The 12,692-nt window shown below is 39.3% G+C and overlaps 1 protein-coding gene across 1 annotated transcript; it reads left to right on the forward strand.

Annotated features, from left to right (window-relative positions):
• The first annotated feature begins 311 nt into the window (after nucleotides 1–311).
• Nucleotides 312–9,767, forward strand: copb1 (COPI coat complex subunit beta 1). The gene is made up of 22 exons (XM_070921622.1): nucleotides 312–424; nucleotides 2,211–2,366; nucleotides 2,528–2,757; nucleotides 3,158–3,327; nucleotides 3,419–3,533; nucleotides 3,643–3,735; nucleotides 3,857–3,994; nucleotides 4,140–4,259; nucleotides 4,655–4,762; nucleotides 4,906–5,052; nucleotides 5,194–5,339; nucleotides 5,959–6,055; nucleotides 6,165–6,325; nucleotides 6,444–6,564; nucleotides 6,664–6,891; nucleotides 7,282–7,461; nucleotides 7,819–7,963; nucleotides 8,061–8,180; nucleotides 8,285–8,430; nucleotides 8,665–8,754; nucleotides 9,051–9,206; nucleotides 9,474–9,767. The coding sequence occupies exons 2-22, from the start codon at nucleotides 2,276–2,278 to the stop codon at nucleotides 9,531–9,533; spliced, it is 2,862 nt and encodes a 953-aa protein (XP_070777723.1). The 5' UTR covers nucleotides 312–424; nucleotides 2,211–2,275; the 3' UTR covers nucleotides 9,534–9,767.
• Nucleotides 9,768–12,692: the final 2,925 nt, after the last annotated feature.

A 12,692-nucleotide genomic window follows, 5' to 3' on the forward strand; every position in this document is an offset into this window, starting at 1 on the left:
CTTGAGGGGACCCAGGCCAGACAGAATTGTAAAGGGAGTCAAAATCCACAGGGAATCTGGACAATCTTACCTCATGCATTTGATTGAGGCTCTTAAATTCGCAGGTGGCATACGAACATAAACGAATTTAAAGCGTCAACAATGTTAGAATATAACAATAGTGGTTATCTCATTGTTTTCGAATGGAAAGAGATAATATGGATCATCCCGTGAGTTTCGTGTTGAGTGTTATTGCTCTCGAGTTTGAACCTTCCGGGGCACGGTAGCAGTGATGTGGCTCAGAAAGTAATCTTCCACGTCACTAGGAAGTAGTGGGAACCGAGGAGACAGCTCGCCAAAGGGGGCTCCAGATAATTTTTACAGATGTAAATATCCAAAATTGGATATCGAAGGCCACTTCGGAGGGTAATAGTCGTGCAATTAGGTAGGTTATGTAACTTGGTTTTAGCCAGCATGAGTGATATTTTATTCCCTGACCCCTGGTAACTGTTAAGACAGCTAGCTAACATTACTGTCCTCCATTTCATTGCTAGCCTTGGCAGATGCTACGCTGGCGTTAGCTAACGGTCGCTAGTTAGCAGTTGATCATATAATTTAACTTAATGTAACTAATCGAATTGTCGGCTAACTAACTGATGTTAACGTTTCATTTGGGGTTTTGCTGCTAAACTGTTGGTGCTAACGCAGGTAACGCCATTAACGCTGTAACAGTAGTTCGCTCCTGTATTGTACGAGGGTGTTAACGCTGCGTGTCACACTTTCTTGACTTGCTTTATTAACCTAATGTAACATTGTAACTTAAGCTGCTTTTGCTGTCACAATGACAACTCTTGTTATTGTGATGACATCAGTGTAGTTTTTACGGTCAAAAGCAGCAGAAAATGGTAGGAAGATACCCCCCCATGTGTAGCTAGTTAACTATACATTTATTTTAAGACATTTCAGCAATATTTGAGCTCCTCCTTCTGCTTTAACTAAAGCCTCGACACACTATACTGTTTTCTCAGTCAAAAAAAGCGGCCATGTTACTTATTTCTCCCCTTACTTTCTTCTCTTACTTTTTATTTAAGTATTTTTTATTACCGAATCCATTTGAGAATTTGTTTTATACTTGCAAGAGATCATACAGGCCTGTCTATATTGTTTGGGTTCACAGGTATCTGCGTCATATAGGTGATCTACTTATCTGCTTGTATTTGTAATTAATTGCTGTTGTGGTGACCACTGCTACCAAAATAAGATAGATACATGCCCAGTTGCCAGATGACATTTTGAGAGGCAAGTGATGTTTACATCTTTAATGCAGACAGACAGTTTAAGTTTTCATCTATTAACCTGGTTGACCAGGTTTTTATTATTATCACACTAACGCAGACCTAATCCAATGATGCGATGCAACAAATGGGTTTTGTGACCAAATACTATAGGAGAAAAGTAATATAATATAATATTAATCAAACTCATATCCCCTGTAGTAATAACCATAATAATTCCTCCTCTTATTACTGGCCAGTAACTGATCCAATGTCAGCAATGGGGCACAAAGTTCAGTCCTTGTCCAGTGCAAAAATACGACCAAAAAAGTATCTGAAGTTCATGAGTTTTCAGCAGCCTGAATAAGCTTTCAGTCCCACCCAGGACATGTTGCAAGTCTATGGAAGGGCAAACACCAACAGAACAACACATTCACAACTACGCACAGTTTCCAATGTATCTGATATGCATCTCTTTCAAGGGATTCTGGAAGGACCTTTGAGGCAACAGTGCTTAACAATGAGCCAATGTGCTGCAAACTTTGCAGTTAAATTCCAGTAAATGAGAAGTGGTTATATTTGGTATATCATGCGTTGCAGACTTAATTATCTATTTTTGACAGTTTTCCAGTAAAAGTAAGCCCTGTGATTGATACCTGGATGACTACTCTGGGTTTTTAAAAGCTCATAAGAAGAGTTGTCCATTCCCATTTTATTAATGGTTTCCCATGCCTTCTTCGGCCGCTGCAAAGGAAATGAAATACGACCCTGCAGTGCTGTATTCTGCTGTATACACATAATGCTGTACAGTAGATTTATCGTGTTTCTGCAGATTTAGTACAGTCTGTGTGGACATCGTTGTAGTTATATCCCACATTTACTGCACTTATATTTATGAGTCTGTGTAAATGTTTTCTCCACCATTTACTAAATCTACTGTTTTTCTGATTCTCATAGGTATTATTCGGTGAGCGACATTCATTGGGATTCTTCTGAACGAACAACACAAGCACAGCAGCAAAATGACAGCTGCAGAGAACGTTTGTTACACTCTGATCAATGTTACATCTGATTCAGAGCCCCCATCTGAAGTCAGCCTAAAAGCTGATCTAGGTAACTATTTTTAATGATAACTTGCTACAACACAGATTTCCTCACTTGTCTTACTAAACTATGCAGAGAGGAGATATTCAGTTCTAAAACTTCTCTCTCTGCTTAGGGGCATGCTGATCACATTCATAGTAGTTGAAATGATAATGATAATCTTTTTACAGAAAAGGGGGAGATCAAGGCAAAGACTGAAGCCCTGAAGAAGGTCATCATTATGATCCTGAATGGTGAGAAGTTGCCAGGACTGTTGATGACCATAATCCGCTTCGTGCTGCCACTTCAAGACCACACCATCAAAAAGCTGCTGCTGGTGTTCTGGGAGATTGTTCCCAAAACAACACCAGATGGCAAGCTGCTTCAGGAGATGATCCTGGTCTGTGACGCCTACAGAAAGGTAAGCTAACTGACACACTATCGGTTGTGATCAACTGATCCAAGATTCATCAACTCAATCTTTATATTTTTACATAAGGTGTTCTCTTCATTGTAATATGTGTAACAGCAGAGACCATGTTTATAACAGTAAGGGTATGAAAACAAAATGAGAAGATCGGCTTATTTTTAACATATATTGAATTGGTCATATGAGATGTTTGTGTGACACATCATTTCCAGTAAGCCTCCACTAATTTCTGGTCCAAGAGCTGAATTATGTGCTTACTTTATCTATAATGTAATAATAGTATAACTATTGAAATAGTAACTTGGCTAGAATATGTTGGTTTAATTTTTAATGTTAAAAATTAAAAAGGTAATTCAGCAATCATCATGTGAAGTCTGTCTTTCAATTTCAGGACCTGCAGCATCCCAATGAGTTCATCCGTGGCTCCACTCTGCGTTTCCTGTGCAAGCTGAAGGAGTCCGAGTTGCTTGAGCCTCTCATGCCAGCGATCCGGTCCTGCCTGGAGCACCGTCACAGTTATGTGCGCCGCAATGCTGTCCTGGCCATTTACACCATCTACAGGTACAATATGTTAAATATTTTATGTTCATTCCCCTTTTCTACTCCATTCATTAGTGAACAACAAGCAACTGATGATGTTTATTTGTTTTAGGAACTTTGAACATCTCATCCCAGATGCTCCAGAGTTGATTCATGATTTTCTTGTCAATGAGAAAGATGCCAGCTGCAAGAGAAATGCGTTCATGATGCTGATTCATGCTGATCAGGTCTGTAGCAGATTGTCTTTTTCTTATTGTTTCTACTGTTTCTAATGTACCGCTAGACCTACAGTGCCTGTCTCAAATGCCTAACTTACATCATGTCCACATCTCACAGGATCGAGCTCTGGATTACCTCAGCACATGTATTGACCAAGTTCACACTTTTGGTGACATTCTCCAGCTGGTCATTGTGGAGCTGATTTACAAAGTGAGTCCTTTATTAGTCTAATTTAAGCTTTGTAGCACAACAGCATACCGAACAGCTGCTGTTGCATACAGAAGAGCTGCTTCGATGTCTGAGTTCTTGCTGTTTTTGTTCTGTCTGTTAGGTTTGCCATGCTAACCCCTCTGAGCGTGCCCGGTTTATCCGGTGCATCTACAACCTGCTGCAGTCCTCCAGTCCGGCTGTTAAGTATGAGGCTGCTGGCACTCTTGTAACCCTCTCCAGTGCTCCCACAGCCATTAAGGTACATCACCAAGGTTTTGTCAGTGATCTTGTGTATGTCCTATACTGTTTATACAGTGCTGATATTGTACACACTTGACCCAATAGCAGTGTTGTCTTTGGTCTAGTACAGTCTCTGATGCATTCTGTGCTTTGTTGGACTCCAGGCTGCTGCCCAGTGCTACATTGATTTGATTATCAAGGAGAGCGACAACAATGTGAAGCTCATTGTTCTTGATCGTCTGATTGAATTGAAGGAGCATCCCACTCACGAGCGTGTACTCCAGGTATGTTGAATTATGGCTGTGTTTTTGCTTTAATTAACAATTACAATTTAGTGCCTTATTAACCACTAAGACCATTGCCGTATATCTCAAAAGGTTTCTTATTAAAAAGAACATTGACCAAAATGTAAGCCCTACTGAAAATATAACAACTCTTATCCCTTAAACTTGTTAGTAGTAGTATTCATGTTTAAGTTTTATCTTTTTGTTAATGATTATTATCAAGTATGAGACCATAAGAAAATATACAGAATTAAGTTTTATTTAGCCTAGCTTATGGAGTCAAAAGCAGCAGAAAAAGTCACAAAGAATCTGGCAAAAGCACTTTTATTGTGAGACAGTACCAGTTTGCTGTACCTACAGTGTATTTACTCTTTTGGTTCCTTTTTTTTATCCAGGACCTTGTGATGGACATCCTGCGTGTTCTCAGCACTCCTGACCTGGAAGTCAGAAAGAAGACCTTGCAGCTGGCCCTGGATCTCGTTTCATCCCGCAATGTAGAAGAGGTCAGTGGCATGCACAGTATATCCGTGTTTTGTTGTTGTTCTCATGTCCAAGCATAGACACAGAGAAAAAAGGGAGTAAATATAGTGTCAAATATAAATATAAATAAAATATAAATATAGTGACATCTATTTTTTTTTTCCAGTTGGTGATTGTTTTGAAGAAAGAGGTGATTAAGACAAACAATGTAACGGAACACGAAGACACTGATAAGTACAGGCAGCTGTTGGTGCGCACTCTCCACTCCTGCAGTGTGCGCTTCCCTGACATGGCAGCTAATGTCATACCTGTGGTGAGTTTCCTATCATTTAAGCACATTGAATAAAAGATGCTCTTGAAATTTGTTATAATTCATAGCTTTTTGAGAGAGACCCAAATGGTGTATTTTATACACGTATATATATACTTTTCTGTGTGTTCATATGATTTTCAGCTGATGGAATTCCTAAGTGACACTAATGAGGCAGCTGCTGCTGATGTGCTGGAGTTTGTACGGGAGGCCATTCAGAGATTTGACAACTTGAGACCCCTTGTCATCGAGAAGATGCTGGAAGTCTTTCACGCCATCAAAACTGTCAAGTAAGGCTTTATAAGCACATTGAGGGGAATATTATGCACCCTAATGGTTATATACAGCAGGTCAAATTTGATTCAGCCTATTTGATTTAGATAAATAGGTAAGTCGATCAACGATTAAGTAAATTGTTATTTATTCAGTCTTTGCTAATGAGATGTTAATACTTTGTAAGTCAAATGTAAGGTGAACTGTCAATTTCAGTATTCTCCATTGTCTGTTGGGCACTTGCTTTTATCGAAATGAAGAGGCTGTGAGGCACAATGACATATTTCAGTGGTTAACAATTTCTTTCAATTTCATTTCAAAATCTTTGCTCTAAATGATGTGATAAATAAGGAAACAAGAGGATAGAAAATAGAACATGTGCAGAACAGTGTGACTCTTAAGTTTTAGCAGCTGGTTACTTTACATGAGGAATGAATGAAAATGGTTTGATTTGGTCAATTGCTCTGCTCTATAAAACTTTGTATTCTGAGAATCACGTTTTTCCTCTGTAGTCACGTTTGTCAACTGTTTCTTCGACTTGGCTGAGTTATGCTATTATTGCTGGGTAGTACATAAATTCAGGAATATTTAGCACTGTGAATGTTCATGACCTTCATCATCGTTGTCATATTTCAGGATCTACAGGGGAGCATTGTGGATCTTGGGAGAATACTGCAGCACCAAGGAAGACATCCAGAGTGTGATGACAGAAGTACGCAGGTCCTTGGGAGAGGTATGTTTGTCCATTACTGTCAGAATTTGATGTAACACAACCTTGCCCGACAGTCCCAACTTCATTGAAATTGTCACACATATCTGACATCTGTCTCTTGCTTGGACAGATCCCGATTGTAGACAATGAGATAAAGAAAGAGACGGGAGAGGTGAAACCAGAGGATGAAGTGAGTGCAGCTCCAGCCCAGAAGCTGGTGACAGAGATGGGCACCTACGTGACACAGAGTGCCCTTAGCTCCTCCCGGCCCTCGAAGAAAGAAGAGGATAGGTAAAAAAAATTGCACATTGTGGATAGAGTTATTTTCCTGTGATATTCCATTAATTGTGTGGAGTTTTGGCATCTTATCACCCAGTTCACTCTATAAACACTGATTTTGTTGTTCCAGACCTCCACTCAGAGGCTTCCTGATGGATGGAGACTTCTATGTGGCAGCTTCCCTGGCCACCACACTGACCAAAGTGGCGCTGCGCTATGTTGCTATTGTTGAAGACAAAAAGAAACAAAATGTAAGATGTCTTCTTCACTTCACTGCAAGGCAACACCTTAGTAAAAATCATCAAACCAGCCTGTTCCTCTAATCCCTGCTGCCTTGTTGTCCCTCTCAGTCCTTTGTTGCAGAGGCCATGTTGATCATGGTCACCGTGCTGCACCTGGGCAAGTCCTCTCTGCCCAAGAAGCCAATTACAGACGATGATGTGGACCGCATCTCGCTGTGCCTCAAGGTCCTGTCAGAGTGCTCACCACTGATGAATGACATCTTCAACAAGGAGTGCCGCAAATCCCTGTCACATATGCTGACTGTCAGACTGGAGGAAGAGAAGCTGTCACAGAAGGTAATGACAGTCGACTCAGAGGGCTGAACTCAATGCTTTACCTGCTGACAGTTGAGCACAGCTGAAGTATCATCACAAGTAGAGAAAGTGAACACATTCTTGGTGTTAATTGCATATTTTCAATGTTGTAAATGCACATTTGTGTTTGTAGAACATGTGATAACTGTGTATAAGTCAAAAAGGTTAGTTTTTAAGAATTTATTACCTTATCTTGCAACATTAATATGAGGGTCCTGGTCTGAATGTTTCTTGATTTTATTTATTTTTTTCTGTTAGCCATTTGTTTGTTCATCTTGGCTTACTACTGTAGGTACTTTTGGTGTGTTGATTCTGACTGTAGGTTGGATTATTCCTCCTAAAATAACCACGTGTTTCTTATTCTCACCACAGAAAGAGTCGGAGAAACGTAATGTAACAGTGCAGGCAGACGACCCAATCTCCTTCATGCAGCTGACAGCCAAAAACGAAATGGCCTCTAAGGAGGACCAGTTCCAGCTCAGTCTGCTGGCTGCTATGGGCAACACTCAGAGGAAGGAGGCTGCTGATCCCCTGGCTTCAAAACTCAACAAGGTGATTTTTATGTTTTGTTTTGAGAACTTGCCCATTCATTGTTGCAGTTATAATGGACAGATATTTAATATTTTATACACCATTTTCGATTGGACAACGGTTATTCCTGTTTGTATGTGTTTTATATTAAAAATGGTCTGTTTTTTAGTTGTGACATTTTTCTTATTTAGTGTTATTTATTTATTTAATTGGGTATAATTGGGGTATTATAACTATGGGTATAATTGTTCATACAAGGAAACACAACTACAAGTCATTTTTTTCTCGTCGTGCTGTAGAAACCCTGAATCTCTTACTATGAAGAAATATTTGTATTCAGTTATAATTGATAATTAAATGTAATTTTATCCAATCTAGGTGACCCAGCTAACAGGCTTCTCAGACCCAGTGTATGCTGAAGCCTATGTTCATGTCAACCAGTATGACATTGTGTTGGACGTGCTGGTGGTCAACCAAACCAGTGATACTCTCCAGAACTGTACCCTTGAGCTGGCCACTTTAGGTTAGTTTATTTTCCACATCACAAAAGTACAGGTTTCTTCTCTAGTAATGCTGATTCAAGCCATTGCACCATTTCACTAAATGTATCCGTCCTGCAGGTGATCTCAAGTTGGTTGAGAAGCCTTCGCCTCTAACTCTGGCGCCTCACGATTTTGCCAACATCAAGGCCAATGTCAAAGTGGCTTCTACTGAGAATGGCATTATATTTGGCAACATCGGTAAGAGAATCATTTTGTGTCCGTTTACTGTAATTCAACTTTAATTCAATGACATGTTCATTCAGAGCATGTTTTCATATTTGTGGGGATTTTGTTTTTCCCAGTCTATGATGTGTCGGGGGCTGCCAGCGACAGAAACTGTGTCGTCCTCAGTGACATCCACATCGACATCATGGACTACATCCAGCCAGCTTCCTGCACCGATGCAGAATTCAGACAGATGTGGGCAGAGTTTGAGTGGGAAAACAAGGTAAGCTTTGCATTTCTACTTTGTGGCCAGTTCCCCGAAACTGACTGGCTTTACAAAGATGACTTTGTTTGGCATCATGAGTCAGACATGTTTATGTTGTTCTGTAGTTTTCTCAACTTGCTTTTTTTAAGGTTACACATTGATTTACATTCAGCAAATCAATAACAATATTTAGGGAAATTAAAAAAACGTCAACATTGAAGATGGTCCTTAAGCAATCTGTCTTTGTTATAGGTGACAGTGAACACCAACATCACTGATCTGAATGATTACCTCCAGCATATCCTCAAGTCCACCAACATGAAGTGTCTGACGCCTGAGAAGGTTGGTATGCGACGTTACATACAGCAGAGCAAAGAAAGTAAATAAGGTTTTAAAGCTGGCAGTAACTAAATGAAATGCACAGTTAAAACTTTTGGTGCTGGTGCATCTTGGGAAGAATCATAAGTGGTCTTTGTGGTCTGATTATAACTGTCCGTAATATGTACTTTCTTGTCATGATTATGTCTATGTAACATAGCAAGTCGTCACCAAGCCCATCATATGAGATGAAGGGCGTCAATACATTGTTGTTGTTGTGCAATATTCTCAACTCTTTTCTTTTTGTCTTACAAAACCAGGCACTCTCTGGCTTCTGCGGCTTCATGGCAGCCAACCTTTATGCTCGTTCTATCTTTGGAGAAGACGCCCTGGCTAATGTCAGCATCGAGAAGCCCATCCACCTGGGGCCTGACGCACCTGTCAACGGACACATACGCATTAGAGCCAAAAGTCAGGTGGGTCACAGCTGCTGCACCATGAACCCTTATGCACCTGAGAGCTAAAGGCTCGGTTGAATTTATTTGCTCTAAAGCAATGCCACAAAATTAATCTTTTGGAAGGATAACATTTACTCAGATACCTCATTGAAAGAATTGGACTGAATGGACAAGGAAAGTGAATATATGAAGTAACTGGTAAAGTGTAATACTCTTACCAGCATGTATCAAATATGTTAATATATAGAGTCTGTTGCAATAAATCCTCCCTCCTTCATTTCACAGGGGATGGCCTTGAGCCTCGGTGACAAGATCAACCTCTCCCAAAAAAAGACGAATGTCTGAGACAACTCTGATCCAACTGAATCCCTCTGACTTTGTAAAAGTCACCTGCTGTTCTCTCGTATTGCCCATTTTACAGCCTTTTCATCACAGCAAATTAAGAACTCTATATGGTCAGTTGCTTCTGTGCTCTTTTTCTTTTTTTTTTTTTTACATCACCTCTGTCTGAATACTACATCTCAGTAATGTTCTTTCCCTGTCCTGTTTAATTTTCAATAAACATGTATTAAAAGAATGACAAAACTTTGCTCCATGCTGTATTCATTGAGTCATATCCTTTCATATTTTTTAATTTTGGACACTTCATTAATTATAGTTCACTTGATTTTATTTTTGAAATAAAGCCATTAATGTAAACTGTTGTTATTTTGTCAATTTTAATGAGTTTAGATGAAAATCTACAGTAGCTTTGTACAAGAGCTTGTTAATATTATTTGTACCTAAGTTCCTTTTAAGTGTCATAATTGATTCATGTGTAGTAGCGTGACATGAAATTTTGATGAACTTCAATTAATCTAACATCATTTGATTTTTCTATACATAGAAATATCACCAAACAAAACATTTCCTCTTCTACTCATTAAATAACTGTTTGAAGGGTGAAGTTTTAATGAATGCATGAACAGTGTTTTCCCCTAAAAAGTTGCACATGTGGTGTGATAGTAGATGTTTAGTAAGTGATTTCAACAAGGTTTGTTGCTGTTACCCAAAGGTGGTTATGTCCCAAAGTGAAGGCGTTCCTGCTGTGTCCAGCCTCATAGCTCCAGGCTCTAATTAGAATTCCTCAGATGCCTCTTGTGATATCTTGCACAGTGTGAAACTGATTTTGTTTTCGTCAGTACTCCCAAATTGACAACAACATCATGAAGACTATGAGATACATACATATCCTTGGCAGTGACATGATTTCTTTTGGCCTAGGATAATCTATTGCCGTGATGTCAAAAGTACGCTCAAAGCCATCTGCAAGTTTTACTGTCACTGCGATAATGAGATGGAGATGGATTAGTGTTGGCACAGACCTACTTATTCCACTTGCCCTCCTGTTTATAATTTATGAGTAAAGGGACATATCTGGGAATATGCCAGATTAAAGGGTCACAACCCTGGTCATACATTTACAATATCAGTGAAATCTGTCTCTCCAGGGGGTTAGATAAAAGCAGAAAAGGTGGCTTTGAGGTCAGAGCTTCAGCTGTGAAAATAAACAGTTGGCTATCTGGCAGCTGTCACAGCCAAGCTACTGTGTGCATTGTGCAGCCTCTTTGGATTTAGGGTAGATATACCCACAATTATTACATTCACAGCTAAACTCCATAACCTAAGTTTAAGTACCCAATGTTTTTGTAATGATTTTCTCTTTTGGCAAGCTATCATGTAGGTAGAAAGTACTGTCCTCAGTTAAGGATGACTGTTACATTCTTTAATTCGTCATATTATTTTTTATAGGGCTTCACACTGTGTCTGTGGAATAGTGAATTTATGGTGGCTTTATTATATTTTGCATCGAGGCCAGTGTCAAAGCAACTTCTGCTTTTCCTCCTCTGAGGTATCTGTGTAATATTGTATTTGTTTGGACAGTTTTACGGTGATGTTTTTACAGACGCCTGTCCTGCATTTTATTACAAGAATTGCTGTTAGCAATTATTTTTCTAAGCTGCTTACAAGGTTGCCCTCAGCACTTTAAATCCACGTAGGTGAGACTGGAGCTTTAGCAACATCAGTATCAGTACTGTAGATATGAATTAAGTATTAATATTTACGAGTCTGTGAAACCATTTTTTATTTACTTTAACGCTCCCAATCAAGACTTTGAAGGACACTGAAGTGCTCAGTCACACTTCCAGCCTCTTTCTTTTGACACTAGGTGGCGCCACAGGTGTCAAAGCAGACAGTGTGGTGGTGTTCTGCATGGTATTAGCCTGTCCTAAGATTTGTCATAACATGACATATAATATATTATGTTGACATAATACAAGTCATGCTTGTACACACGGAAGTAAAGTCTGTCATTCCCGATAAACTTGCTGAAATCTGAAAGAAAATCAGAGCCCCTCACTTTTTATTTTCACCTCAGTGAGTTATCATGACACCACTTCAAAGTACAAGATAAACATCACCATATCAAACTCTTTGTCATTAGAATAACAAAGCCTTATGCCTTTGTAAAGGGAACTTGTAACTTCACTGCAATGAACCATTCACACAATATGCCAATGAAGATGTAGCAGAGTTTAAACTTTTTTTTATATTGTATATTTTATAAAATATGTTGTGCAGTGATATTTTTTTTAGCCTTTTTATTAGCCTATTTGTATTGCTTATTAATGTGTTTTTTTGTGTGATTTACCCTGTTGGATATTTACAGTAATGAATGGCCTTCACTGGGAAGTACCTCATTACCTGAGTACCTGAAAGAGTTTTTGACAGTGTGCAAAAATAATAATAATAAAAAATCCTGCACAAATAAATGTGAAATGTCCTCAAAATGTGTTAAATCAATTTGTGCTCATCCCACTGAGCAATGCAGAAACAGTGTGGTATAATACATTAGGACATATAACAATAAATCAGTGATTTTTAGATTTCTGCATCCTCAAAAAAGTGTCTCAGTTACAGTATAATGGGGAACTTCTACTTGTGGGAACTAGACATATGATATATTGATGAACATTTTCAGTATTGGGCATATCATTTTTGCTTGTAAGATATGCTCCTGTCTGGGTGTGTTTGGTTTGTATGTGTGTGTGTGAGAGAGAGAGAGAGACAGTATTAATAAAGTCAGCATCTTTCACTGAGTAGTCCACCAAAGTACAAATCTTCATGTTGTGAAGAAACACTAGTACTTAAACAAAATACAGTTCATGCTGCTGGAGGTTCGCCTTATAATGATATCTGCAGGACACCCTAATTATGACTGTATAATTGGTTGTAATTAGTTACAGTAAGCAGGCATTGCTTTAGTGTGTGTGGTATTAGTCTCAGGACAAGGCTGCAGAGTGGGTTAGGGCTGTGTGTGTGTGTGTGTGTGTGTGTGTGTGTGTGATTTGAGTATGTGTGTGCATGGGGGGGGGGTGGAGGCAGGGTTGTTGAGGCAGTCGCACACCGCCTGTAGAAGAAGAGCCCCTAGCGCCAGACATTAGTACTGGCCTGGCTGATTAC

Source organism: Enoplosus armatus, chromosome 1 (genome assembly GCF_043641665.1).
Source record: "Enoplosus armatus isolate fEnoArm2 chromosome 1, fEnoArm2.hap1, whole genome shotgun sequence".
Taxonomy (NCBI): domain Eukaryota; kingdom Metazoa; phylum Chordata; class Actinopteri; order Centrarchiformes; family Enoplosidae; genus Enoplosus; species Enoplosus armatus.